Source organism: Haplochromis burtoni, unplaced genomic scaffold (genome assembly GCF_018398535.1).
Source record: "Haplochromis burtoni strain Fernald_Lab_line unplaced genomic scaffold, NCSU_Asbu1 Contig_182, whole genome shotgun sequence".
NCBI classification, from domain to species: Eukaryota; Metazoa; Chordata; class Actinopteri; order Cichliformes; family Cichlidae; genus Haplochromis; species Haplochromis burtoni.
In genome coordinates, this window is record NW_024582543.1 from 389,488 (window position 1) to 413,889 (window position 24,402).

Genomic DNA, 24,402 nt, shown 5'->3' on the forward strand with positions numbered 1-24,402 from the left:
ACGCAGAAGACTCCATTCAGAGACCAAAGGCAAATGGCTGTGTGAGGCACTTTGGATGGTGGTGTGGGAATTCGCCCTATTTGACATGCAAATTCCTCCAAGAGCTGAAAGAGCCGGAGAAACAGGTGTCCAAGGAAGTGTGCTGCTGCGTGGGTGAGGGCGGGCGGGCGGACGGGTGGGTGTGAGGGCGCTGAACGATAACACAGGAGGCATTCAAATACTGCTCGTAACTTTGGTCCCGTCTGTGTGGCACTTTATCCCCTTGTGTTTGACAGTAAATGCAGACGTAAGAGAAAGTTATCATAAAACAAAAAACCCAGGAAATACATGTTCAGGTTTTATTGATTTAAATGGAATTTGGTGGGAAAAAAAATACACATTTTAAATCAAATGAGGCAAAATATCAGAAATCTACATGCCCCTATCAAAATAAATGCTCTGTTGTTTCAAAATATAACTGTTGCAACGATTAATAATAAGCAGCATCTTATCAACTTAGTGGAGTGTGCATTTTCCAGTGGATGGAAAGCAAACTAAATGTTCTTACTCTTTAAAACGACCGGTTAACTTATTCAAATTCCTTCCCTGGACCAAAATCAACTCTTCAGGACAGCTTTTTGCAGAAACTGTTGAAGTATTGGTTAAAAAAACAAAACAAAAACAAAAAACCCCACAAAAATCAAAGTTTTAAAATCTCCAATGTGACTTTAAAAAGCTCCACAGGGCATCACAAGTAAACAGTGCCTCAGAACAAATTTTTTAAAATGAACCCGTAGCATATGCTTTACAACATTTGAGTGTTTAAAAGTCAACACATACCCACAACCATTTTCCATTATAGAAATCATCGACTGAAAATAATCTCCAAAGGTATAGTGGTAACTCCAAATAAAGCCACATCTTTTGCTGGTAATGTTAAACGTTGCCCGTTTTTCCAGTTCATTTCGAATTTTTCTTCACTTGCAGCATCTCGGTTTTATACAAGTATTTACACGTCACCGTCAAAGGTTTACAGCTCCATCGGCTTTAGCCGCAGAGAACAACCCTCTAGTGCGCTCCTTTTCTTTTATTGTAATAATTATACAAATTTAAAGCAGATGAAACCTTTAAAGTGTAATTGTACAAAAACAGCTTATACTGTTTCATTTACAACATAAATAAAAACTCCACGCACTCCCAAACTGACAATACTGTCAGACACAACTGAATTACTTCCACGAATACATCTTAAAAAATAAACTTTACAAATCTTTGGCTTAGTGACACAAAATGTCCCTGAACTATCGTCCTTCATTTGAGTGTCAAACAGCTTGCGTCGGTTTTTTCCTCTCCTTTTTCCCCTGTAAGACAAAGGCTGCTGCTCACTGACGGAGGCTGAGAGATAATCTCAGGACGCCCTCTAGTGTTCAGTGACAGCAGAGACTGACTCACTGAGGCAGCACCACAGACTCTGCAGAGTGCACGCGTAAAAACTGTGCGTCTGCGATTTAGTGCGAATAACTGAGACTAACGATACAAATCTATCCGATGGCAACGTAGTGACTGTAGGCAAAAAGGAAGTCTGGGGAAAAAAGCAAAGAGCTCCTGGCAAAAAACTCAATCTTTTAAAAGATGGGAGATAATCAGAGTGCTGCTTTTAAGAGGTAACTAGCAGGAGGTGTTAACAGTTAGCTACAAGCTTTTTTTCTCCAAAGGGAGAGATCAGCAGCCTTTACCATCAAGAGAGCTGCTCTGAAGCAATTCTGTATGCAAATGTATGGAGCAACAAAACCTATTTGAGCTTTATAATTTTCTATTTATGGAACTTCCCAACTCTGTGATAAATAAGAGAACATATACTTTATATATAAAGAATATGTCCTTCTCTTTTCAAGAAGGCGCACAGCATAATAAGCATTAGTGACCCTGTCAACATTACCGACAGGTGTCATTAAAATCTTTTGCCACATGTGACTATTCTCCAGTGGGCTATTTCTAATTATTTAGTACTTTAACGTTGCATTGTGATTACAATCACAGAACTCCAGTAGTGGCTCAAGCATACTGGTGGCATTAGAGGTGAAAGCAGGCGAATTTGATCATGCACTCACCAATTCTTTTTTCTTCTTCATTGTTTATCTTTTAGAGTTTGAATTAAACTTGGGGGAATCAGGACTAGACATTTATGCGTTTACATGAGTGATTATGAGGTTCATCTTTTTTTGTTGTTAAAGTCCAATGGAGATGGGCAAAATAGCCCCAAGTTCAAACGCCTGCCTGCAGGAATAAAACCTAATTTATCAGCGTCACACATTGTCGTCATCTGCTGCTGGTCCCTGGAAATGACACCTCTCAGTTCCACTTTACAAATGTGGCTGTAGGATGTAGTTAAAAAGCATAGCAACCTGTGTGAGTGAAATGACTTCAGCAGCTGCTTAGCCTAGCTGCTTAGCTGGCGTTCAGTTTTACAAACTTATGTAAAAATTCACAAACATCTCAGTTTTATTTTTGCCCCAGACACACTGAAAGGTGTCGTCATGTCACTGCTTGGTTAGGCCTGTATGGACTTACTGCTGTTTGTAAACTGTGATAAATCTTCTCCTGCTACAGGTAGGTGTCTTGCTCTAGACTGCTCAGACTCTCTTTGGACCCTTTTAGGGTTATATGTTCGAAGAGAGGTGAGGGGTCAGAGGAAGGAGCGTAAGGATTAATCAGCTCCTGTGAAGGGAATGTTGTCTTCATCTCATCTTCATCCTTAGTCTTTCTACTTCTTGTGGCTGCATTTTCTTCATTCACATCCGTCTTGGGTGCCAAGGGAGACTCCACGGTGATGGCAGGTCTTTGTTTCAGGTGTTGTTTGCTGTGTGGCTCAGAGGTCATGATGGCTTTGGCCCCGTGCATCCTGGGAGGGGATTTACAGTGCAGATCTCCGTGACTCTCCTTCCAGCGCCGGAGCTGAGCATTGTGCTCCTTCTCAATCTTTGTCTCGGATATCGTTAACTCGATAATCTGAAACACACATAAATACAGGACTGTGAGCCACACGTGATTTAATGTCTGAGCTTTTAGTTAAAGCATTTCCATTATTGGTGTTTTCACAATCTCAGCAGTTAAAGTCTCAGAAGGGTTTGCAGGGTCAAAATAAGAAAATGGATTGCAAAGACTTAATGGTCTGTGTAGGTGTACCTCATGCACCAGGAAACTTTCTTGCATGTACTCTGGATTTATTGCTCGGAGCAGCTCCATTGTCTCATAGAGACTTTGGCAGTCCTTCAGTTTCTGCTGGGATCCCAACGTGCATTTGAGGAGGACCAGGCCCACTTTGAAGAGGATCTTCACTCCTGAGAGCATACACGTCACACAAGACAACATGAGGCCAGATCAACTAACTTTCACATTTTATATTAGTAATTCATTTCTCCATAATAACCATGAGAAGTACTTTGAGTTGGGTTGGGTGACACAATGATTCAGTGCGGTGACACATTTGTATTATTTCAAAATAAAACAACAGGGAGGCTTCATGTTTTTAGTCTGTGGGTTGTTACTTGGATATTCTGATCACAGCTCACTGATCACTCTTTATCTCCGTTTTACCCCGATTAGTACCAGAGAAACCCTCCATCAGCGCATATACACTTGCCAGCCACTTCATTAAACATTTGTTAAAGTGTTCGTTAACACAAACACATAAACAACCAATTACACGGCACATAAATGCAATTAGGCCTGTAGACATGGCTAAGATGACATGCTTTAAGTTAAACTCAGAAGAAAAGGTGACTTCAGTGACTTTGAATGTGGCAGATGGGCTGATGTGAGTATTTCACAAATAGGTGCGATTTTTCTGAACAATCATCTCAAAGGTTGACAGAAAATGGTCAGGTATGCAAGGTATGCAGAAAAGCATCTCTGAATGCACAACACAATAAACCTTAAAGCAGAGTGGCAGAAAACCACAGCAGGAGCCGCTCCTGTCAGCTAAGAACAGGAAACTGAGGCCACAAGTTATAAGGCCTCACAACAAGTAGACATCTAAAGATTTGAAAAATGTTGCTTAACCTGGTTAGTCTTGACTTCTGCTGCAGATTCTCACTCTCTCGCTCTCCCTCACACACAGCAAAATTTTATTTTTGTGTACCTCCCTTTGTTTTGTCTTTCAGGTGATAATAATATAAATAAGATAAACAACAAAATAAAAAGATTAACAAGAGGAGCCTACAGAGTCCATAGTGCTCCTCTTGGAAAACAAGTTGTGTTTGGCACAACAAAGCAGAGTGCCCCTTTGTGCCAACTGACCATCATTTAAATACCACTCTCTACCTGAGTATTATTACTGACCAACCCTTTATAACCACAACGTCACAAAGCTAGAATCATCTCAATCATGAGATGACGTGACAATGAGTTCACTCTGCTCAAAACACAGTCACCAGAGCTCAAGAGCACCTTTGGTATGTTGTGGAACGGGAGGTTGCCATCATGGATGTGCATGAGTCTGTGATGCTATCATGTTATCAGCACCCTGTTGACTTTGTGCAACAACAATTTAAGACAGCCAGTCATTAAAAAAAAAAGAGTTCCTAGCAAAGTGTCCTGTGCATGTAAATGGTAAATGTATTTATATAGTGCTTTTCTAGTTTTATCAACCCACTTAGATTCACACACAAAAATAAAGGAAGGTTTGGGGGTTCAGCATCTTTCCCAAGAGCACTGATGTGCAGACTGGAAGAAGCCTGAATCGAACCACCGACCTTTCAATGGCTGAAAAACCGCCTCCCTCTCTGGAACCATCAGACCCAGCTCTTCAGGTTGTGTACTTTCTACTTGGTTTTGTTACAGTTATCTACCTTAAACTATTACTGATTCCTGACATTAAAGTAAAATCAAAGAGGAGGATGATGGTCATATGATGGGTATTGGCGGACCGTTAAATGCTACCATTTTGTATTCATTTAATTGATGTCTAGAGACTGATAACTTAAGCAACGGAGGGATGCGTTTACATGACAAACCAAAAAGCACACAACTTTCAGCCAGGCCACTAATACTTCATCCTGTCGATCTCAACACTTCTCTTATTTGTCTGCACCAACTAACTCAATGCAAAGACAGGAAGTTCTTCTTAGGTGTGCCCCCAAACTCAAGTGTGGCATTTTCCACTACTGCACTGTGAACTCTCCACTCAGACAAACAAAAATCAACCACAAGCCACATCAAACAAATCTTCCATCTGTGAGCTTAAAGTAAAACACTTCTGTTTAATAGCATTTGAATACACTATCGTATCTATCCCATCATCTCTGTAAGAGTAGCAATTCAATGCAATGCAATTATAAAAAAGAAGAAAATCTATCAGTGTGGGGCACTTCACCTTCACACAGGAACATGTCCCAGACGCGCAGCACCGAGGCCCACGGCAGAGTGCGAGAGAAGATGCACATGAACCACTCGGTCATGCACAGGGTGGGCTCCAGCTTCTGCTTCTTTAAGTGACGGTAGGCCACAGAAGAAACCTGCTGCAGCAGAGCGTACAGAATCTCCCCGTCGAGCTGGATCGCCTCCTGTGGAGACAACATGCAAAAACATCAGCAGAGAAAGAACAGACTGCTTTGTCTTTGCTTAATCTGATTGTCTGATTATCTTATCCTTCTAGCCTGGTCACCACCTCAGGTAATTAGGCTGTTAGCATATCAGCATGAGTGACAGAGACAACGGCCTAAAGAGCTGTAACACTAGAGCAGCCACACGTACCATCGAGCTGAAAAAGCAAAGTTCTGGCTTTAGAAAATTAGGCCAACAGACAAGCTGTAAATATCAAACTAAACTTTGAATGACTTCAAATCTTGAAGCTGAATTTGTTTTGCTACGGGTAAAAGTCACCTTAATTCCTGGGAAAAATATCCATAAATATCAAAACTGTAAAACAAAATGATTTTTGCCCATTATGGGGTGTGTTTGGAGTCCTTAAATGACTCATTTACTTACTTGTTGGTACAAAACACATGTTCATTTTGTGTACATAGATATACACTCACCAACCACTTCATTTAGTATTAACTTGTTACAACTTTCACTTACACCTTGTTATTACCAGGTTAGCCCCCTTTCGTCTCAGCCCATATTAAATCTTTTCATCACAAAATCAAAAAGGTGGTGGAAACATTCTTCAGAGATTTTGGTGTATATTAAAATGACACCACTGCACAGTTTCTATAGGTTTGTCGGCTTCACATCCATGATGTGAACCTCCGGTACAGCCACATTCCAAGGGTGCTTATTAGATTGTGATCTGCTGAGTGTGGAAGCTATTTGAGTACAGTGAACTCAAATAACACAAAAACCCCAGTGTAAGATGACATGGGCTTTATGACATGGCACTTTCTTCTGCTGGAAGCGGCCACCAAACATGGGTACACAGACATAGACAAGGTCAGCAACAATGTTCTGACATGCTGTGGCATTTAAACATGCCCAGTTTGTCTAAGGGACAAATTATGCCAAGAAAATATCCACCTAAGAAATTTCCTGTTCTTAGGTGACAGGAACAGCGTGTGATTAGATATTTAGTGGCTGGTGAGTGTACAGATTACAGGTAGATGAATAACAGGCGGAACAATGACACTGACAGCAACATACCAGCCCTGCACTGTAGTATCCAGGAAGGTATTTTTCACAAATCTGAACAAGAACCCAGAAAGCATCCTAGGACCAAAGAAAGAGGGAGAGAGAATTAGAGGAAGCACAAATTAAAGTAATAAAAAAAGTACTTTTTACATAAAGTAAAACGATGATGCCGTTGATAGAAAAATATACATTTGAAAAACAAACTTAGAAATTAACATTTTCGATTAGAACAGATGGCATCCAGTATTTTAGATTAGAAAAAGTATTAAATATTCACCTCAGCTGGCATATGCATCAGAAGTACAGCAGCGACGGGAGCCTGAGCCTGGCAGTAACCCTCATCAGGCCGATACAGAGTGTAAGCCTTCAGCACACGAAACAGGTCCTGCTGCCTATACATCAAAACAGCTGGTTTAGAAACAACGTTTGGCCTCATTAGGCGAAAAGTGGGACATATAAAAGGATTCTGGAAGCGAGGAATGGAAACGCATACCCGTGACCTCCTCTCGCTGCAAACATTTCATGGAAAGGGAACTGTCGATGAAGGTCCCGCTCAATGATATCAACCCATTTGGGATCTCCTTGCTCCTCGTCCAGTTTCTAAATAACACAATTTGGTTGGCATTTTTAACATTATGTTGCTTTGTAAAACATTCTAAGTATAGCTACAAGCCTTCTATTCCAAATAGCAACATCTGTTTGCAATTTAGTCTTTGCTAAACTATAGCAGTGTAGTTTTGGTTGCTGATCTTAACAATGCTTTTCGATGCAAAGTGCAACAGCACAGATAGAAATATTGTAACTAAAACTTTAAGTGTGTACCGTGTTTGGATGTTTACTGGCGTGCTATTGTTAAAACTGAAACAATAGACAATATCCTGGCATGCTGTCAGTGATGTGTACGTATCAGGACTCTTCCTGCACAGTTCCACCCAAAGATATTTTAGCCAGAGCTAAAACTAAAACCGTTCCTTTAACTGCATTCTCGCTTTAAGGATTTATTTAGTCGATCATTAATGACAGTTTCACATCTAAAATTGTCACAAATATGGTAAAAAATGTACAGCTGAAACTTTTTCTGTCAAATACAGGAAGACAGACTCCCTAACTTATTTTACAAATGATTTTGCATCATATATCTTGTCCCAGGCCTGAAAAGAGTGCATTTTTTTCCCCAAATAGATAACTATATAATTACTCTAGGAAAACAATTCAGGGTGAATTTAAAGAAAAATTGATCCAAAGTGGAAAAACCCATCTCCATTCTTATGTTACAGAGCTTATGTTCTTCTCATCATACCCAGCATATACTCTGAACACATGCTAAGACTGCCTACCATGATTGGTACGTGCGACACATCTCATCACCTTCTTTTTGTAATATTTCTGTTTGTCTCTTCCTATGTTTAATGTGTAATTGTCTTTTTGTAATACGTCATCTAATATTGTCATAAGTGTGTACAAATATTTGTACATCTAATATTGTCATATTAGATGTACAAATATTTGAGAATTAAAAAAAAAAAGTCCACTTTTTAAACAACTTCCTGTGACTGACCTGGAACTTGCCCTGGTTTAGCTCCCTTTTCACTTTGCCTCCAGAAAGGTAGAGCCAAGCTCGGCCTCTTAGGGATGGAGGGATCCCCTTCTGACAGCGCTCTTTCACCTGTTATACAACACATGGACAGTTCAAGAAGAAGCTGTGTATAACATCTGGACATAATTAATACATCTGATGTCATTTACAGCTTATAAAGCGGACCTTCTTGTGTCTTTTGGCCATCCACTTGTCCCAGCTGTTGAGCATCTCCAACCATTTTGCCTCCCGCTGTCTCAACACCTCAGTTGGGACCTCTTCAGCACTGTGGAGGAGGAAACAATTAAACTGATAGAGGCAAACAAATTATTCTCAGCCCTGACTGACAATGGTTTCACTCTTCTGTGCCATGTCCAGTAATCCTGTCATCATAGAGGGCAGGAAACTCTTCCTTGTACGTGTAGGAAACCTAACCTCAGGCTAAGCAGTTAAACACTGGCAATCAGCAAAGTGGATGGAAAACAGGAAGCTGTGGGAGAACTTTCCCTTTGTTCAGCTTACTACAGCCTCCTACTCAAAACATTTACTAATCTCTCACCTCACTGCAGAGCTGCTGAAGACCTGAGCTGTCACATTTGACACACACAAAAACAACCAAAGAAACCTGGTCTATTTATTTATATGATTAACTTTACAACTTACTGCAGTGCCGTTATTAAAGCAAGCTCAAACAATGCCACTTACACCAATGTTATCTAATAACCCCAAAGAACAAGATAAGGACAGACTGCATTGTGTCTTCAAAACAGTAAAAAACACTAAACATTTTGTTGTTGACAGGTCAGCCTGCTTGGCTGAATCTGTTTTTCTTCATTTATTTGAAAATGAGTCATATTACTTGGTTTATAAGGAAAATGAAATGAAATGAATTAATTAAAGCAAACAAACAAACTTTCTGCCAAACTTTGCCTATGTTCAAGGCAAAGTCCAAGACTAGCTTTAAGAGCAAGGAAGATAGACAAACCAGGACGGTGTGCAGACCCAGAAGTGAAAGCTAGCTTTTGAGGAGGGCTTTATTAAAGGGGACTTACAGCATTATACACAAACATGTACAGTAACAAAGGTAGATATTTGTATGTCAGCTAACAAGGTCAGCATATGTGCAAGCAATCCTTGTGATCCAAAATGTCAGGATTTATATTGCACCAAACACACTTTTTCAGACCCTTTTTTTACTCTTAGGTCTGTATGATGACCACACAAAGGTGAGTGTGACAAAGGGAAAAAAACAAAAAAGCTACCTCCTATTCCTACCTTCTGTTTACAAGGGTCAACCAATCAGAAGAAACTTGTCTTAAAAGAACTGTGTGTCCTTAAAAAGAGAGGAGCTACCATGACTTCTTTTGAGGTTGAATTGAGGGGCTGCACCAAGTCCCAGTATAAGAGAAATATAATGATTTTGAACTGTGGATGATGGAAATGTGGCTCCTTTGGCTCCACAGGGATGGATGGTGAAGGTATAGAGAGCAAATTTAGCAGTGGAAGAAACTTTTCTCCTACTCCCACTTGTTATTACCAAACAATTCACAATTGAAATTCCTGTCTGATGTCATTTCTTTTGGAATATCTCAAATATTGTTCACTAGAATACATTTGTTTCCCCCATTTTCAAGCCTTAATATTTTTAATACCATTCATGTCATTTGGGTAAATTGATGGTATAGAGCACACCTCATATATGGGAATCTGTGTAACAAATTTCAACCCCCTCTTTAAAACTGTTGTGTCTACAGGGTTTCTAAAACACTAGTGCAGGCTGTACTATCAGATTTTCAAGCAAATGCAAGAATTTGATGTTGAACTTCAGCTACATTTTTGAAATTCCACATTCATTAAATCATAGTAGCAGATATTTGGCCTAAAAAATGTGATTGACATAATTTAAGCAGCTCCCTAGGTATACCCGTTTAAAAATGGCTCCACAGAAACCCATCTTCATCACAATATGTTAGTTTACTTATTGAAAAACAACAGTAATCTGGGAGTTCTTCTACTAAGAAGTATAGATATCATCACCCAAGATCCCGCTGCTCCCCCCATGGAAAGGTGGTTAGGCTGAAGGAACTTGGTCCGTTCTCATGAAATGACCCTTATCTAATTCAGGGTCATGTCCCAGAGCCATAATGGGATGAAATGTGTGATACACCTATGGCCAATTAACCTAACAGGCATGTCTTGACTCTGGGAGGAAGCCAGAGTAGAGTGAACCCACCCAGCTGCAGACAGAACATGGAAACTTTGAACCAAGAAATTTCTTCCTGTGAAGTGACAGTGCCAAGTTACTGAATATTGATGCCAGTGAGAAAAATACAACAAAGGAGGAATCCGGTCTCTCTCATTTTGGTGCCAGAGAGCTGTTGAGCAAGAAAAGTAGGAACACAGAATACAGACTAACACAAATAGCTTGGGATGAATGGAGAGCCAGTTCCATCAGAAACAAACTGACCAATCCACTGAATCGTAACCCTCCTTTGTAACAATGCGGCCATTTTTTCCCCTGACAGTGATGCATTACAAAACAGTCACGTCAAACTCAGGGCAGTGTACACTATTGCACATACGGGCTTTATTTCTGCTGTTTCTACGCCGTGGTGTGAAATAGAGATGATACAGCAGCTGTGCTGATGCTGAAGAGCATGTAACAATGCACTGAAACCAAATCCAGTCTTATCACGGTGCATCTCAAAAGATTACAATGGTATAATATCCTTTTGCAACAAATAATTAAATACACTTTTTTTTTTACTAAAAAACTTTCACCCTGATGCACAAGTCATAAGGTCAAGGGATCATCAGCGCACACTGGTTCACTTTGAGGCAAACAACAGTAACAATAAAAAGCAGTGAACCATTAAACCAGGTGGGGTTGGGTTAAACTGTAAAGCAATGTGTTTACCGTGTACAGTTTGAAGCCATCCAACCTTAACTTTTCTTCTTTTGACTATAAACAAACTCATTATTGATAAATATTACAGCGTCAGTGGGGGAAAGAAGCGTTTATCCATCTCAGTCAAAGAAGAAAAGGGACAAGGAAACCTTTATGAATTACTCCATTGATTTCGAGGGCTAAATAAAATATCAGTTATGTTAAACGACACTTACGAGTCTCCAGCGTATTGCTGGGCTCCTCCTGTGAATCCGTACTTGTCCACCTGGGTCTCTCCGGGGACGACATTGCCGTTTACCTCTGGGTCTAATCCGTACGAGGAGCCCGTTCCATTTTCTGTCAGCTTCTCTGGGTTGTCTCGCAAATTAAGTCCATTGCTCAGCTCCGTTCTGGCCATTGAGCCAACATTTATCTTAGCGTAAGCCGCCTACAGGGTCTTCAGAAGAAAAGCTGCCACTTTAATGCCGTCCATGGGAGCCGCCTGCTAGCTACGGTTGCTACTGAGATAGCTGCTAGCTCGCTAACGCTACAACAGCCACTTGAGGTTTTTTTTTTATGTACATCCCCCTCTCCTCCACATAATTAACGCTCCACTCACACTCTAAATCGCACCTCGATGACCGCTTAATTAGCAGCAAAGTATCTGTTTGCTAATCGCCCAAAGTTACTGTGCTAGCATCACACAACTGTCAGCTGACACACACCTAGTTTCTGTGCTGTCAGCAGGAATGTGAGTTAGCTGCTGGCTACAAGGAAGAGAAAAGCTGTCTTGCCCCGAAGAGCGTAGTAAACAAAACATCCATGGAATCTTGTGACTCCCTGTTGCCACCTAATGCTGGAAATCACACATGCAGGTACGGTTAGCAATTTCACTTCACTGACAATTACCACAGGAAGTTATTTTTCTGCAACCAGCATAGAGTGCTCCATTAAATCGTTATATCTGATCTTAATTACAAGTGAGGTGACATTGTCTTTCAAATAGTTAAGACAGAACTTGTATTGTAATAACTGCATTGCACTGAAGCAGCAAAATCTTAGTTGATGCAGAATACGGAGTAAAATAGCAGACATGCAAAAACGCCCTGCATTCACATCTTTAATCATTCACTTCTGCAAAAGTCATGAGTCATCCCTCATTTCTTCATATTTTGCTTTCAAGGAGTCAGACTTGAGCAATAGTTCTCTGGGCTTTCTGAAAGTCTTCCAAAGATAGCGGCTCCTTTTTGATTCAATTCCAGAGTGAAAACGTTTGTTTGTTTGTCAAACCACTTTACTGTAACCTATGAATATTTCAAGAATAAAAGAGTTAGGTGTGTATTTTATGTTTGCACATAGAAAGGAATTTAACTCAAGGGATGAACAGGATAAGACAATATAAAAAAAATTTTAAAATTGTATACTTATCTACTTTGTTATTAGGAAAATGTAATTTGTTCCCATTTCTAGAGATGAATCTATGAAAAATGAAAGAAATAACACAGTGTGACAGGCATAAAACAGTATTTTGGGATCGACAAGGTGATTCCTGAAGCGATATTAGTTGAAAACATGGCATAAATCAGCATGGTGCTTAAAGCGTTCTTAAACAATAGGGGCAAGAACAAAGATGCGTCAGGCCTAAAAACTATCTACAGCAGATGAATAGTAAAAGATGAAGATGAAAGATGAAATTAATATCCTTAAAAAACAGGAAAGAAATCCAGCAAAGACCTGACATAGGACCTGAGAAATGCATCTGAGCCCTTAGTTGAGCCATCTGCTGTTCACTGAAGCCTCTTCAGAAATGGTCTCAGTGGAAGGATGACTGTCAAGAAGCCAATTCTTAAGAAGAGAAACAGAGAAGGGGGAGGTATGCCATATTACACAAGAACTGGACTGAATCTGTAGCAACAGGTCACTGTCAATGTGTATGTGGGAGGTGACTGTCTATAGGTTTGGGACTGAATTTCAGTCAGTCAGAATCGATGGAATTAATAACCATCAGATTTTTATCCACCAGGCTGTACCATAGTGGATCAATCACACCACCAATGCAGTAAAATCATACCTGGCTAGAAAAACACACAAAGGACACCTATAAGTCACAAACAGATAAGCTGTGGCATTCAAATGACGCTCAGTTGGTACTAAGGAGCCCAAAGTGTGTCACTAAAATACCCCCCTGCACAATGTGTTATACATTCATATGTGTTCTCACACATAATACACTTGTTGACATGCAGTATCTTTTTTTTTTTTGCAGAACTGTATTTTATGTGCATTTATGCTACATTTAAAGTAAATTAAATCTCCTTCCCATTCTGGTGCTCAGTATGAACGTCTTGACCATGTCTACTTCCATTAACTTGTTGCCACGTGACTGGCCGAGCAGGTATTTGGGTTTCAGGTTAAGTTATATTAGATTAGATGAAACTTTATTTATCCCTCAGGTGGGTTCCTCTGGGAAATTCTGTTTTTGTCCCTCTTGGGGACATAGGTAGGTTATTGTAATTGACTTATCCTGTTCATCCCTTGAGTTAAGTTACTACTTCAAACATGATATGCATAAAGAAGACACCTAAACAAGTTTAGTATAAATACTAGGTTCTTTATTTAAATATTGTACATATTTTAAAACATATTTACATAAATTAGACCTGCATTGTTTCACTGTAGACATAAGTTTATCTTTCATACGCTTGCTGGGAACAGGACAATCATACCATACAGACTGCAGAAGCACCTTTGAGAACGGCTTTATAAGAGAAAAAGACATGTCCACATTTCATTTACATCAAACACCGGGCAACACGGCAGGGACGACACAAGCTTGCAATGACAGGAAAGGCCTCTTGATTACAGGTCAAGCTATTGGTTAAGGCTGAAACTGTGCTCACCCTCATACTGCAAGTTCACACCCCCTCCTGCATAAGGTTTACGTCTCTCTGTCAAATATAGGTCTATATTTGAGAAACAGACATTTCCCCCCCCCCCCTTTTTTTTTTTCTTACACAAACCCCTCAAAGACAAGAAGAGCCTAAAACAGTGAGAAATTACATTTTTTTTGGGGGGGGGGAGAAGGGTTACCAGTAACTAAAATAGAAACTACATAAAAAACAAAAACAACGATGACAGCAGGACAGATATGCAAATCATTACCCCCCATTATGTTTATGAGGAAGAAAAACCTGCCCAATTTGATGTGAAATGCAATCATTGTAGCACAAACTGCCGCCAAATTGCACATATGAACTGCTCTCTAGTAATAAAATGCATGGTGGATCAGTGGATTCAAGTATGGCAGCAACAGTACAACTTCTACCGTGATTGTTAGATAAGCACCACAGTGACTGTTACCATTACAGTGGTGCTTCCAGAGCAGTGCCCTAATTGTGAACTATGGCTTCCCTTCTTTGGTTTTTCTTTTAAAAACCTGTCTTTATAGTTACTTACAGATAACCAGTTACATATAACTTAAAACCAGGAATATGATACAACTTTAGGAATAGAAAATACACTTTAATGTAATTCTGAACATTTCCACACAGACCTCTGGCCATCACACACACACATAGAACAAGAAAATTTGAGTATTTAGAGTATTGCTGTATGATGTTTGTGTCAAAAAAAGAGCATAATGAGATACACAAAGAAAATGTGTCTTTGGTGCACATGCTTTTAAATTGTAAAGAGTTTATCCACAACACTTAGGTGAAGTGTTAGACCCTCATAAGCAGAACGGTATCATCAGTGTCTTTGATTCGTGTAGTTTGGTGAAATCCAGAGCGCACGTTTACGCACTCGTCGCAATCAAGGTCACAGCGTTTATGCAAATCAAGTCATACGTGACTAACAAAAGCAGCAGCAAACAAATGAAACAGGAAAATGAGGGACAGAGAAACAAAACATTTGAAGCAGACTCACACAATGCACATTTCTTCTTCTTTTTTTTTAAGATACCTGGATCTTTTAGTCATCCACGGGACGTTCGTCACATCTGCATATGCTTCAGTCTGTAGCTTTTAAAACAAAATAAGGTTTAAAAAATACATCTTTCTCCTTTGAATTTGTTCCTGACCTATCACTGCAATTGTAAGCATTCCCAGATGCTAACTTGAGCTTTATAACAAATATAAACATTACGTACAACAGCTTCTCAAATATGCCACACAAACCAGTCATATGTTTTAGCGGCCTTTCTGCAACACGACTGCTTCAGAGATCAATCTCAGGAAGCGACTTTCAACTTTCAAACGGAAGTGTGGTATTGATGAAAATCACCTGGAGATTAGTATCTGTACAAGAAAGTATACGAGAGCATGTGTAGATCTTCCATAAAGTAACGAAACAGCTCTTCGCTTTAACAACCAATTCAAAGACAACAGAAAGGCCAGAACAAGTTTCTCAAAAAACAAAAATATTTACAACTCATCAGGAGATGCGGTTCCCTCGGCCAAGCGACAAAACCTGATTAACCTTCATGTGAAAGCTTTAATAAGTGTTACAGTTTCTCATTACAGAGTTTTGATCTGAGGAAAGACACTTAATCCCAACTCGTACATTTCATACTCAAACAACATCCCAGCAGCAGCTTCCTCAGTCTAGTCTACATGCTTTGTTCAACCACATTTACCACATGGAACAGATTAACAACAGAGACCAATAGCCAGGTTTCGCCTGCTAAATCTGTTACTACGTTCTAAAGAATCCAAACCCATGGCTTACTCCTTATCACATTTTTATTTCAATTTTAAAAGCCTACAGGCCGTCCATCTGTCCTGGGCTGTCACATCATTGAAAAAGATGTTGATGCTACAGGATGAGACATTGAAGAATGAAAGGCATCTTCCCGCCCGTCTCTCTCCCTCTCTCTGCTCCTCCTGCATCACGATCAACATGAAAGAAAAAAACAAAACGTTCTAGCTGCCTGCCTTCCCTCAGCCGCTCAAGCACCAAAACAAAACCAGCGGAAGAAAACTAAATGTTAACACGGGCCGTGCTGTAAGGAGTGTGTGCCGTGGTGTTGGCGGGCCTCCCCTGTCAGCCCCACAGGACGCAGTGCATTTCGGGAGGGCCGCAGGCGGAAGACTCAGGCAGGCGGCGAAGAAGGAACAGCCCCAGAGAAGCGCACTCAAACACACACGCACGCACACACACATTTTAGTCTGTGTATTCAGCCACGATAGAGAGCAGCACCGTGATGTCATCTGGCTTCCCTCCTGCAGGACAAGAAAACAAAGATAAAGTGAGGAAATGTAAGAACTAGTTCATGCAAAGTACTTTTTAATTATAAGACCTCCTGAATATATAGGAGAAGACTTTTCTATTTCATATTAGTGTTAAAGCCGCATATAACAATAATTGTAGTGATTTGTTTCGTATTAGCTGTAAAGCGGTGGTCAGCCATCATCAAGGTTAAACTTGCAAAAACTAAATGCTTGGGATTCCTACAGAGAAGAAAAACTGGTTGCGCCAGCAGGAGTTTCGTCTCATGTGTGTTATCATGACCACGCCAAGGACACAGCGGAGGAACTGCAGACGTCAGAGCCTCAATAGGTCTAGATAAACTGATTGAAAAAAATGCTTTAACCAAGCTTATTACAACCGTGTCATGTAATGTGGCTTCAAATATAAAGTATAACTGCTGAAATCTTATTGTGTAAAGCAACTTTTAGTCAACACAAGGAGAATCACATTTAAAAGTCTGAGTGGTTTAAGGCCTGATTTGGACTTCTGTGAGCAATCTTTGTAGAGCCTATGACATACATCCCTTCAGATAGTTTCAGCAATCTCCCTCCAAAGATTTGCTGACATTTGTGAGAATTTCAATTCATGTTATGATTGTTATTTCTTAGATTGAGGTGATGAGTGTTATTCTCTCACTGACAAATTCAAAAACGCAGCTGGAAATGCACAGGAGGTATCGACTGTAGTGAACCGGCAACAGTTTTGTGCCGTGTGTAGTTAGGTTTCTATGGAGATTCACATCAGCTTGCGATGTAGAGTTTCAGATGGGTTTGCGGTTACGACATAGTTACAGTGTAGATTTACTGCTGAAGTATAAAGCCCCAGCGAGACATCCTTAACTTGTGTCTTTTGTGGCCAACTACTAATATTAACAGTGTACAGTTTCATTAAGGACATCAAAAGTACTTTGGAGTATGTATGTTTGTATGCTCCTCATTATGCATCTAATAACACACAAATTATGTTTATTTCAATGTTTATTAATTAATTATTCAAAACAGGATAAATAATAGTGCCATCTCCAAAATTTATACAACCAAAACTTATTATTAATATTAAGCAGGAAAAGGGGCGTGCTGTAAAAACATTATACTGCAGTTATGTGTATGGTGCTTTTAAAGGGAGCTAACAGTAACCTTACCTCTTACATTCAGGCCATTGTCACAGGCAAACTGTGCAAAAGGGGACATATAATTAGGGTCGTAGGCAAGATCATGAGCTTGCTTTGCAATGCTCTGTGCAGTCTGCAGGATGCTGTCATAGTTGGTAGTCTGAAACGAGATGCAATAATAAAAAAAGCATTAAAATTTGAATTTGTTTCCAACACATATAAGCATAAGCTGACATGTTGAAGCGATACCTTGAGTTTTTTGAGCTCCTGAAGAATCATGTAGTCTGGCATGTTGTCAAAGAGACCGTCTGTTGCGGTTAAGATGATGTCACCAAGCTGCACGTCGAAAGAGGAGCTGTCAGCCGCTTCGGGACTACAGGAAACAAGGAAGCACGGGAAGATCATGAAGTGAAACTAGAGCGCGAAGCACCTGAGCTGCTGGCAACAGTTTTAAGTGTGGAATTAAGCAGGTCAGAAGCCACTCTGCTAAATTTTGAAGATGGGAGTGTGAGCGTTTAATGTGACAGCTGACGTAAAACCTGACTTCTCCGTTTACTTCTCCGTCCATGCCGAATGCCGGCATGGCCTGTCACTTCCTACCACCATACACAAGTCTCAGACTGAGGTTTTATTACCTGGGAGCCTTATATTTCTGCTTGGTCTTAATTTATGATGACATTTAAACAGGTCTATAAATGTACTTTAATGGGAACGTTAACCCATTAAACCTGCCAAACCAGTGAGAAAAGTCAAACAAAACATCTAGACTGCTCCAAATGGATTACAGAGTTTCCCTCTTGTTTATCAGTTGCCATTGCCATGGCTTGCTAGTACTGAAAGCCTGTATCCATGGAGGAACGGGCAATTTGAAAGTAACATTCCTGATGTCTGCAGAGAGCTAAAAACACTAAGGAAAACTTCTAAAGAAGGACACTTTTTGTTGTTGCTACCAACTCTAGCAAAATCCAGGTAATCACTGACATCATCTGGCAATTCAGACATAAAAACAGATCATGTTACAAAAGCTTTATTAGAGTTGATGCCAGTCATAACAGACGTAAATTGGTTTGGCCAGCAAACCTGTGCACGCCTGCACACACTTTAGTGTGTGAGGTGAAAAGCAGGTTCTGTTTACATGGCAAACAACAACATAAAGGCCTTTATGCTATGATATTTGCTTCCCACATGAGAGATGAGTCATGTTTTTGATAAGTTGGGCTAATTAAGCTGTCCACAAATTAGCTTGGCAGTGAAAATGACAGAGATCATGACCTGCACTTCTATTTTAAATCCTGCTTTGCATTACAAAGTGGCACGCAAACCCAATGACTGCAAGTAGGGATGCTCAGAATGGAATGATATGCCTTTACCATTTTATCCGAGCCTGCTGTAAGCAGGACATGTACAGTGCTGTACAACTACCAGCCCAGCATCTATCTAATATAGAGTTTTATTTATTTACAAAGATATATCTAACACTGAGCAACTGACCTGTCACTGAGCACGACTCCCTCGGCTCCCGGAGGAGCGATGGACAGCTGGAAGGGTGTATTAAAATAGTGCTGTTGCTCGTCCGAGCGATGAACCACCTCTCCACCACGTACCACTAAAAAGCCAGAGTCGCCAAGGTTACACGTATGTAGCCTGTGACTCCGCCGATCCAGAACTACGATGCAGGCCGTGCTGCTTCCTGAAAATAAAGCGGAGTAAAACAACACTAAGGTTATGTATACAAACAGATAATTTGATCAGGGCAAAAGAAAAGAGTTATGTTGCCCAACCAGTACAAAGTAGTCTTTGTGAGTGTCCTCATTGTGAATCTAATATATCCATGGAGAGTGGAAGAAATATAATACAGACGGGAAAAAAAACAACCAAAAAGATTGCATTCCCAGTGAGAGCTACTAGCAACAATTCAGGTAACCTTGAGCAGAGAAGGTCAAGAGCTGACCTTGCCACGACTTTCCAAAATAAAAGTATGCCAACTAAATTTAACGACAGCTAACCTGCGTCTGCACTAACTCTTGGCCAGGGACACTGAGCCAAGATATGAAACCTTGATCACGTGCTTGGTGTTAACCTACTTTTAAAATCTCACTGACCCTCCTGTAGTATCAGTTACAGACAGACTCATGACCTTTTGAAGTTCTGGCAGGGGGCAAAGTGTTTGGCCTGCGTAATAGGGTAAATTGTGGGGAGTCACAAGATCACTGAATTTCAACTGCCAAGTGTTAGCATAAGAAATCACTGCCCAATCAAAGATAGTTACCTCTCTGGTTTTAAATCACTCGGTGGGACAAAGGTTTGTGTCAAACAAAAGTCACATAATATATATACCTCGCCAACTAACACAATCGTTGAAGCAAAATTTGGTTCCCTCTTGATGAACTGATCACACACTTAAAGGCTGTATATTAGTAATTGCCAAGGTAGAAGAAGAGATTCCATATTAAACAGATAGTATAACTCAGGACAGAGCTTGTGTTCTGTACTCGGTGAGCAGGGCCAATACCCACAGTGTGACTCATACTGCAGCTATGTTATTTATTTCTCTCAGCACGGCTGAGCTCGCTCCACCACTTGCTGTGTTTGTAACCAGGTGGATCATCTCTATGTACTCACCTAGCAAGGGAACTTTGTTCTGCAAGAGCTCGTAGTAGCCAGATGTCAGGATGCCCACTGGATTACTGGGTGTGAAGCGACCCTCCTTCACCAGTCGCTCACAGGTCTTCATTAAGGTTGCAGAGAACTGAGATGGGTCGACACCATAGTCCCGCCAACCACCTACGCCATCTGCTACGCCTGATGGGGGAAAAAAAGGAATTAAAAACATTTGTTTTACTACTGAACCACTACCATACAATACCTTATTAACACCAGATTCCAGATTCGTGACAGAGGATTGATCAGGCATTTCAAAAGTGTAAATACCAAACATCTGCTGGTAGCAGTTTGGCTTATTTTAGTTGTTGAATTTTTATTAAGTTATCTTTATTTTTTTACAGCAGACATGACTTTCTTTTCCTTCCAAGGTCAATGCATCATGTCTATATTTGCACAGCCACACTGCTCTTCTGATCTTTCTTTTCTAGGTGCTGATGCTTTATTGATTACTGAACTGCTTTTCTCTCTGGTGTCTGTATCCCTGCTAAACAGGAACACATTGGTTTATTATCTTTCCATTGTAACTTCTCATGTACTGCTTCATGTGTGCCTAATTTATCTAGTTTACCTGAAGTGTAAGAATTTTACCCCGGAAAATGTGTTACTTGCAGCTATGGAACAGAAATAATTGTATACTCTTTTAACATCTTGTGTGTAATTCATATTTATACACTGATACCTCATAATCTACTAGCTTCCTGTTTTATTTTACTTTTGATTCATTCTAGTTGCACACCATGAGTCAGAACAGCAAAGATACAAATTGACTTTGAAACCTCATCAGCAACCAAAGTCTCTTTAGCTCTAGACACCTTCAGCTTATACACACAAACAAACGTAATCTAATATCCTGTAATTTAGGTGCTACATGAATCATTCAAGTTTGTACTTGTAAGCACGCGGTTCCAAAATGCATATAATTTTTGTGGTATACCGGTAAGGTTACTTGCGTCCAAATGACTTCTAAAGTCACTTTAAATATATTTACACATTGTGGCTTCACATCAATCACCTCATAAATGCCTTCATTTGCACATTCATTTGAAAGCTGATGCAAAGCAATTTTTTTCCAAGACCAGATGATTTTACTTAAGTTGTTTAGTTCAATGGCCAAAGAGGATGGCAAGTGAATATCTGCACCAGTATTTTTTTTGTCAGAAGACAGTTGTAAAAGAAATATGTACATAACAATGAGAATAATCTAATAATGATGTATAACTTTTCTCCCCACCCCATGCTCATAGTATTTGACTTCCAGAGAATCTATGTGTTTCCTCTTAACTCCCTGCTTAGTTTTTTGAAAGTATTTCTTTCTACAGCACACAGACTACTGGGAATATTGCTTCCATAGTTTATAAGGCTGCGACTTTGGAATTATTTTCCCTTTCTCACAGAGGTGAAAGTAACCTTTAAAAAGAAAGTGAAAATATTATACATGCTGGAAAACCCCACGCATTTTCTTCTGCACTGCTTGATCATCACTGTCAGCTACGCCCTTCACTACGATTTCCATCAGCCTGAATTAAAGCAAGGCACGTTTTCAACACTCTGACTTGAAGTCTCACAGATTCCACTTCCATTTCTCCTTGCCGTGTATACACGTGTTGCCATGTGTTCCTCGGAGATGTCAATTTTATTTCTCTAACCAACCTAAACGTTTAACACTAAACAGACCTTCTAAACTATGAAATACACCTTGTGTGTGTGTCTAACCAACCACGTGGTAGTTTAAGTCTTTGGCAGCAGCAAGGTGGCGAGGACAAAGCAAGCTTAGCCTGCTAGCTAAGCTAATAGGCTAATGATGCTATTAGCAACATGGCTGCCTCCATGCTCAACCATTCTGACCTTTGCAAGACATTGTAGTGTTAAGTCTGACACGTTTTAATGAGCTCTATTTTTTGCCACGTCCGAATTAAATAAGGCCGATTTACGTCTTCTAATGTTGTGATTGCAACAGCCTACGTCATCGCAGTGTATCCCACAGTGGGGACACATGTAGGTGAAAGGTCATTTAGCGTTTCACATCAAAACTACCCCCTAACAGTAAAATAAATGTCATTTATTAAAGTAATGACGTGAGTGCAGGTGCTATGTGCGTACAGATATGCTTTAAGCGTCTATCCGGGTTGGAGTCTTGTTTTATCCGGGTTAAAGTGCTGTCTTTTTTTTTATGTGTGAGCGGGGAGGGGGGCTGGTGTGTTTTGATCCGACGGGTCGGCACACGTGCTGGCTAAACTCACTGAAGGTCACCCGAGCACAGAGGGCGTCTAACTTTCATGCAAGCCATTTGCAGAGCCCTGAATCCTTACCCAAGACATCAGCCGTCTTGTGCCGTGCAATGAAGCAAGCATCATCACCGTAGCACATCCCTTTCTTCAGGATCCCCTTGCGAAAGTCTTTACCGAAACCATAACTGGCGGTGATCAGACTGTAGTCCCGACCGTCCGTCTGAGAGAGTCCGCCCAGGACAGCCCTGGCTACCAGTCTGCCATAAGACAGTACGGATAACATCCCCTAGCAAGGAGAAACCCCGTTCTGATCCGAGACCGTACACGCTGTCCCCCCCTCTCTCGCTCTTTCTCTCTAACCGGCTCGACCACCTGCCTGCGAGGCTAAGTCTTCAGATCAAGCCCCGGCTGTCTGTCTTTAGTCGTCCATCCGATCCCGACCGGCTCGCTTCTGTGACAGCGGAAGGCTGCAGTTGCTCCAAACTCGAACAAACACGCCGCCGTTTCCTTTCTGACTCTGTCGCTTTCGCTTTATGTCTCAGGTGAGCATTTGATAGACGAAGCAGTTCCTCCACTGGGCTCTCTCCTCCCCGACATGTTTCCACGGGACACAAAGATGTGAGTACATACGGGTGTTTACAACCGTGACGTCGCGTGCCGTAACGTGGCCCCGCCCACCAGGTTCACCGTGGGGGTGTCCAAATTCATCTTTTGTTGTTTTTAGCTAACTTATGTAATAAATATGGGCTTAAGTAGGTTGCACCCAATAATGCAGCCCTAGAACATTTAACATGTTCTAATTTTCTTTAAAATTTGGGGTCTATACATGATAACCTAAAACTAAAAGGGGGAATTTGGAGGTTTTATAGGGATTTAGAAGTATTATAAAGTGTAGGATAAATATTTTTAAGAAATGAGTACCTTCAAGTATTTTAAAATGAAACGGCCAACAAATATACTGTAAATAATTTTTAAGTAATTGAATTTTTTTTTTAGTATTTTAGATAAAGGAAATGCAAATTATACTTTTAATACATGTGAAATTTCACTATAAGCTACTGCAGTGTTACAAAGTGCTAATGTAAAGACAAGAAAATTAAAAGAAGGGTTTGGTAAGCTCTCTAATATGTAGCCCTCTTGTTTATAACGTAATTGAGTACTTGGACAATTGCCTCTGAAGTTTCTCCAACATGTGTGGGCTTTTTCATTGTTTTTGTTTTTGTTAGCTAATTAACCGAATAAATGCCTGGAGTTAATTCTAAATGTGGCATTTACATCCTCAGGCTGCAAAATTCAAAACAAAATTACCAGAAAGAATGCAGAAATATGACTGGTCAAAATAACCTTCTGGTATATTCTGCAGGAAGGGGGTGCACTGGAAACCTGAACAGCATGAAAAGACTTGAGTTGTACAAGAAACAACAGTGGGGGAGGGGGGGAAGATAATTGCAGGACCCTTTCTATGGTAATGAAAATCCCCTTGACAATACTGAGCCAAGTGAAGAGTGCATTGTGTATGATAGACTTGAAAGCATTTTTCAAGTCAACCATAATAAGGTCATGTTATAAGAGTGAATACAGAGGGTTTACCACAAGGTGTTAACCATTTAAAATCTCAATAATTAAAAGGTTGCCTTAAATATGGCCAAAAATAAATAAACAAACAAAGAGCACTCTGCAGATGGATAAAAATAAGAAAATAAAAAATAAGAAAAACATGGGTATAAGCATTTGATGCTTTCATGCATGGACGGATATGCAACATATATATATATATAATATATATTATATATATATGTATAATTATAATATTATATTTATATATTAATATACAACTGTTTACAACTTATAGTTCCCATTTCTGTATAGCTGTATATCTCAGATTTCTGTAAAGTTATTTATTTCATATTCTGTATAGTTTTTCATATTTATATCCTGTTCATAGCCTGTACATAGCTTGTACTCACTACAGCCTGTACATACTTATAGTTATAGAATATTCACAACATACTTCATACCGTATACGTTATAACATGCCATAATAGACCCATTTCTGTAATATACTCACATATCTATATTA

At 40.1% G+C, this 24,402-nt stretch overlaps 2 protein-coding genes across 2 annotated transcripts; both read right to left on the reverse strand.

The window, feature by feature from the left end:
* Positions 1-324: 324 nt before the first annotated feature.
* LOC102293117 (TBC1 domain family member 10A) lies at positions 325-11,892 on the reverse strand. The gene is made up of 9 exons (XM_005934618.3): positions 11,306-11,892; positions 8,369-8,468; positions 8,165-8,272; positions 7,100-7,206; positions 6,884-6,998; positions 6,619-6,684; positions 5,354-5,543; positions 3,166-3,320; positions 325-2,988 (listed from the first exon to the last, which is right to left on the reverse strand). The coding sequence occupies exons 1-9, from the start codon at positions 11,485-11,487 to the stop codon at positions 2,584-2,586; spliced, it is 1,428 nt and encodes a 475-aa protein (XP_005934680.1). The 5' UTR covers positions 11,488-11,892; the 3' UTR covers positions 325-2,583.
* Positions 11,893-13,666: 1,774 nt separating this feature from the next.
* Positions 13,667-22,954, reverse strand: LOC102293414 (protein phosphatase PTC7 homolog). Its single transcript, XM_005934619.3, has 6 exons — positions 22,404-22,954; positions 20,053-20,232; positions 18,922-19,120; positions 17,680-17,803; positions 17,461-17,590; positions 13,667-16,291 (listed from the first exon to the last, which is right to left on the reverse strand). The coding sequence occupies exons 1-6, from the start codon at positions 22,603-22,605 to the stop codon at positions 16,233-16,235; spliced, it is 894 nt and encodes a 297-aa protein (XP_005934681.1). The 5' UTR covers positions 22,606-22,954; the 3' UTR covers positions 13,667-16,232.
* Between the last annotated feature and the right edge of the window lie 1,448 nt (positions 22,955-24,402).

Coding starts and splice junctions, on each gene's coding strand:
- LOC102293117 (XM_005934618.3), bottom strand. CDS start 11,487: ATGGCCAGAACGGAGCTGAGCAATGGACTTAATTTGCGAGACAACCCA. Junction 5,544..6,618: donor GATACTACAGTGCAGGGCTG/GTATGTTGCTGT, acceptor TTGTCTCCACAG/GAGGCGATCCAGCTCGACGG. Junction 2,989..3,165: donor AAAGTTTCCTGGTGCATGAG/GTACACCTACAC, acceptor TGTGTGTTTCAG/ATTATCGAGTTAACGATATC.
- LOC102293414 (XM_005934619.3), bottom strand. CDS start 22,605: ATGTTATCCGTACTGTCTTATGGCAGACTGGTAGCCAGGGCTGTCCTG. Junction 17,591..17,679: donor AGGAGCTCAAAAAACTCAAG/GTATCGCTTCAA, acceptor ATCTCGTTTCAG/ACTACCAACTATGACAGCAT. Junction 16,292..17,460: donor CAATGGCCTGAATGTAAGAG/GTAAGGTTACTG, acceptor CTTGTCCTGCAG/GAGGGAAGCCAGATGACATC.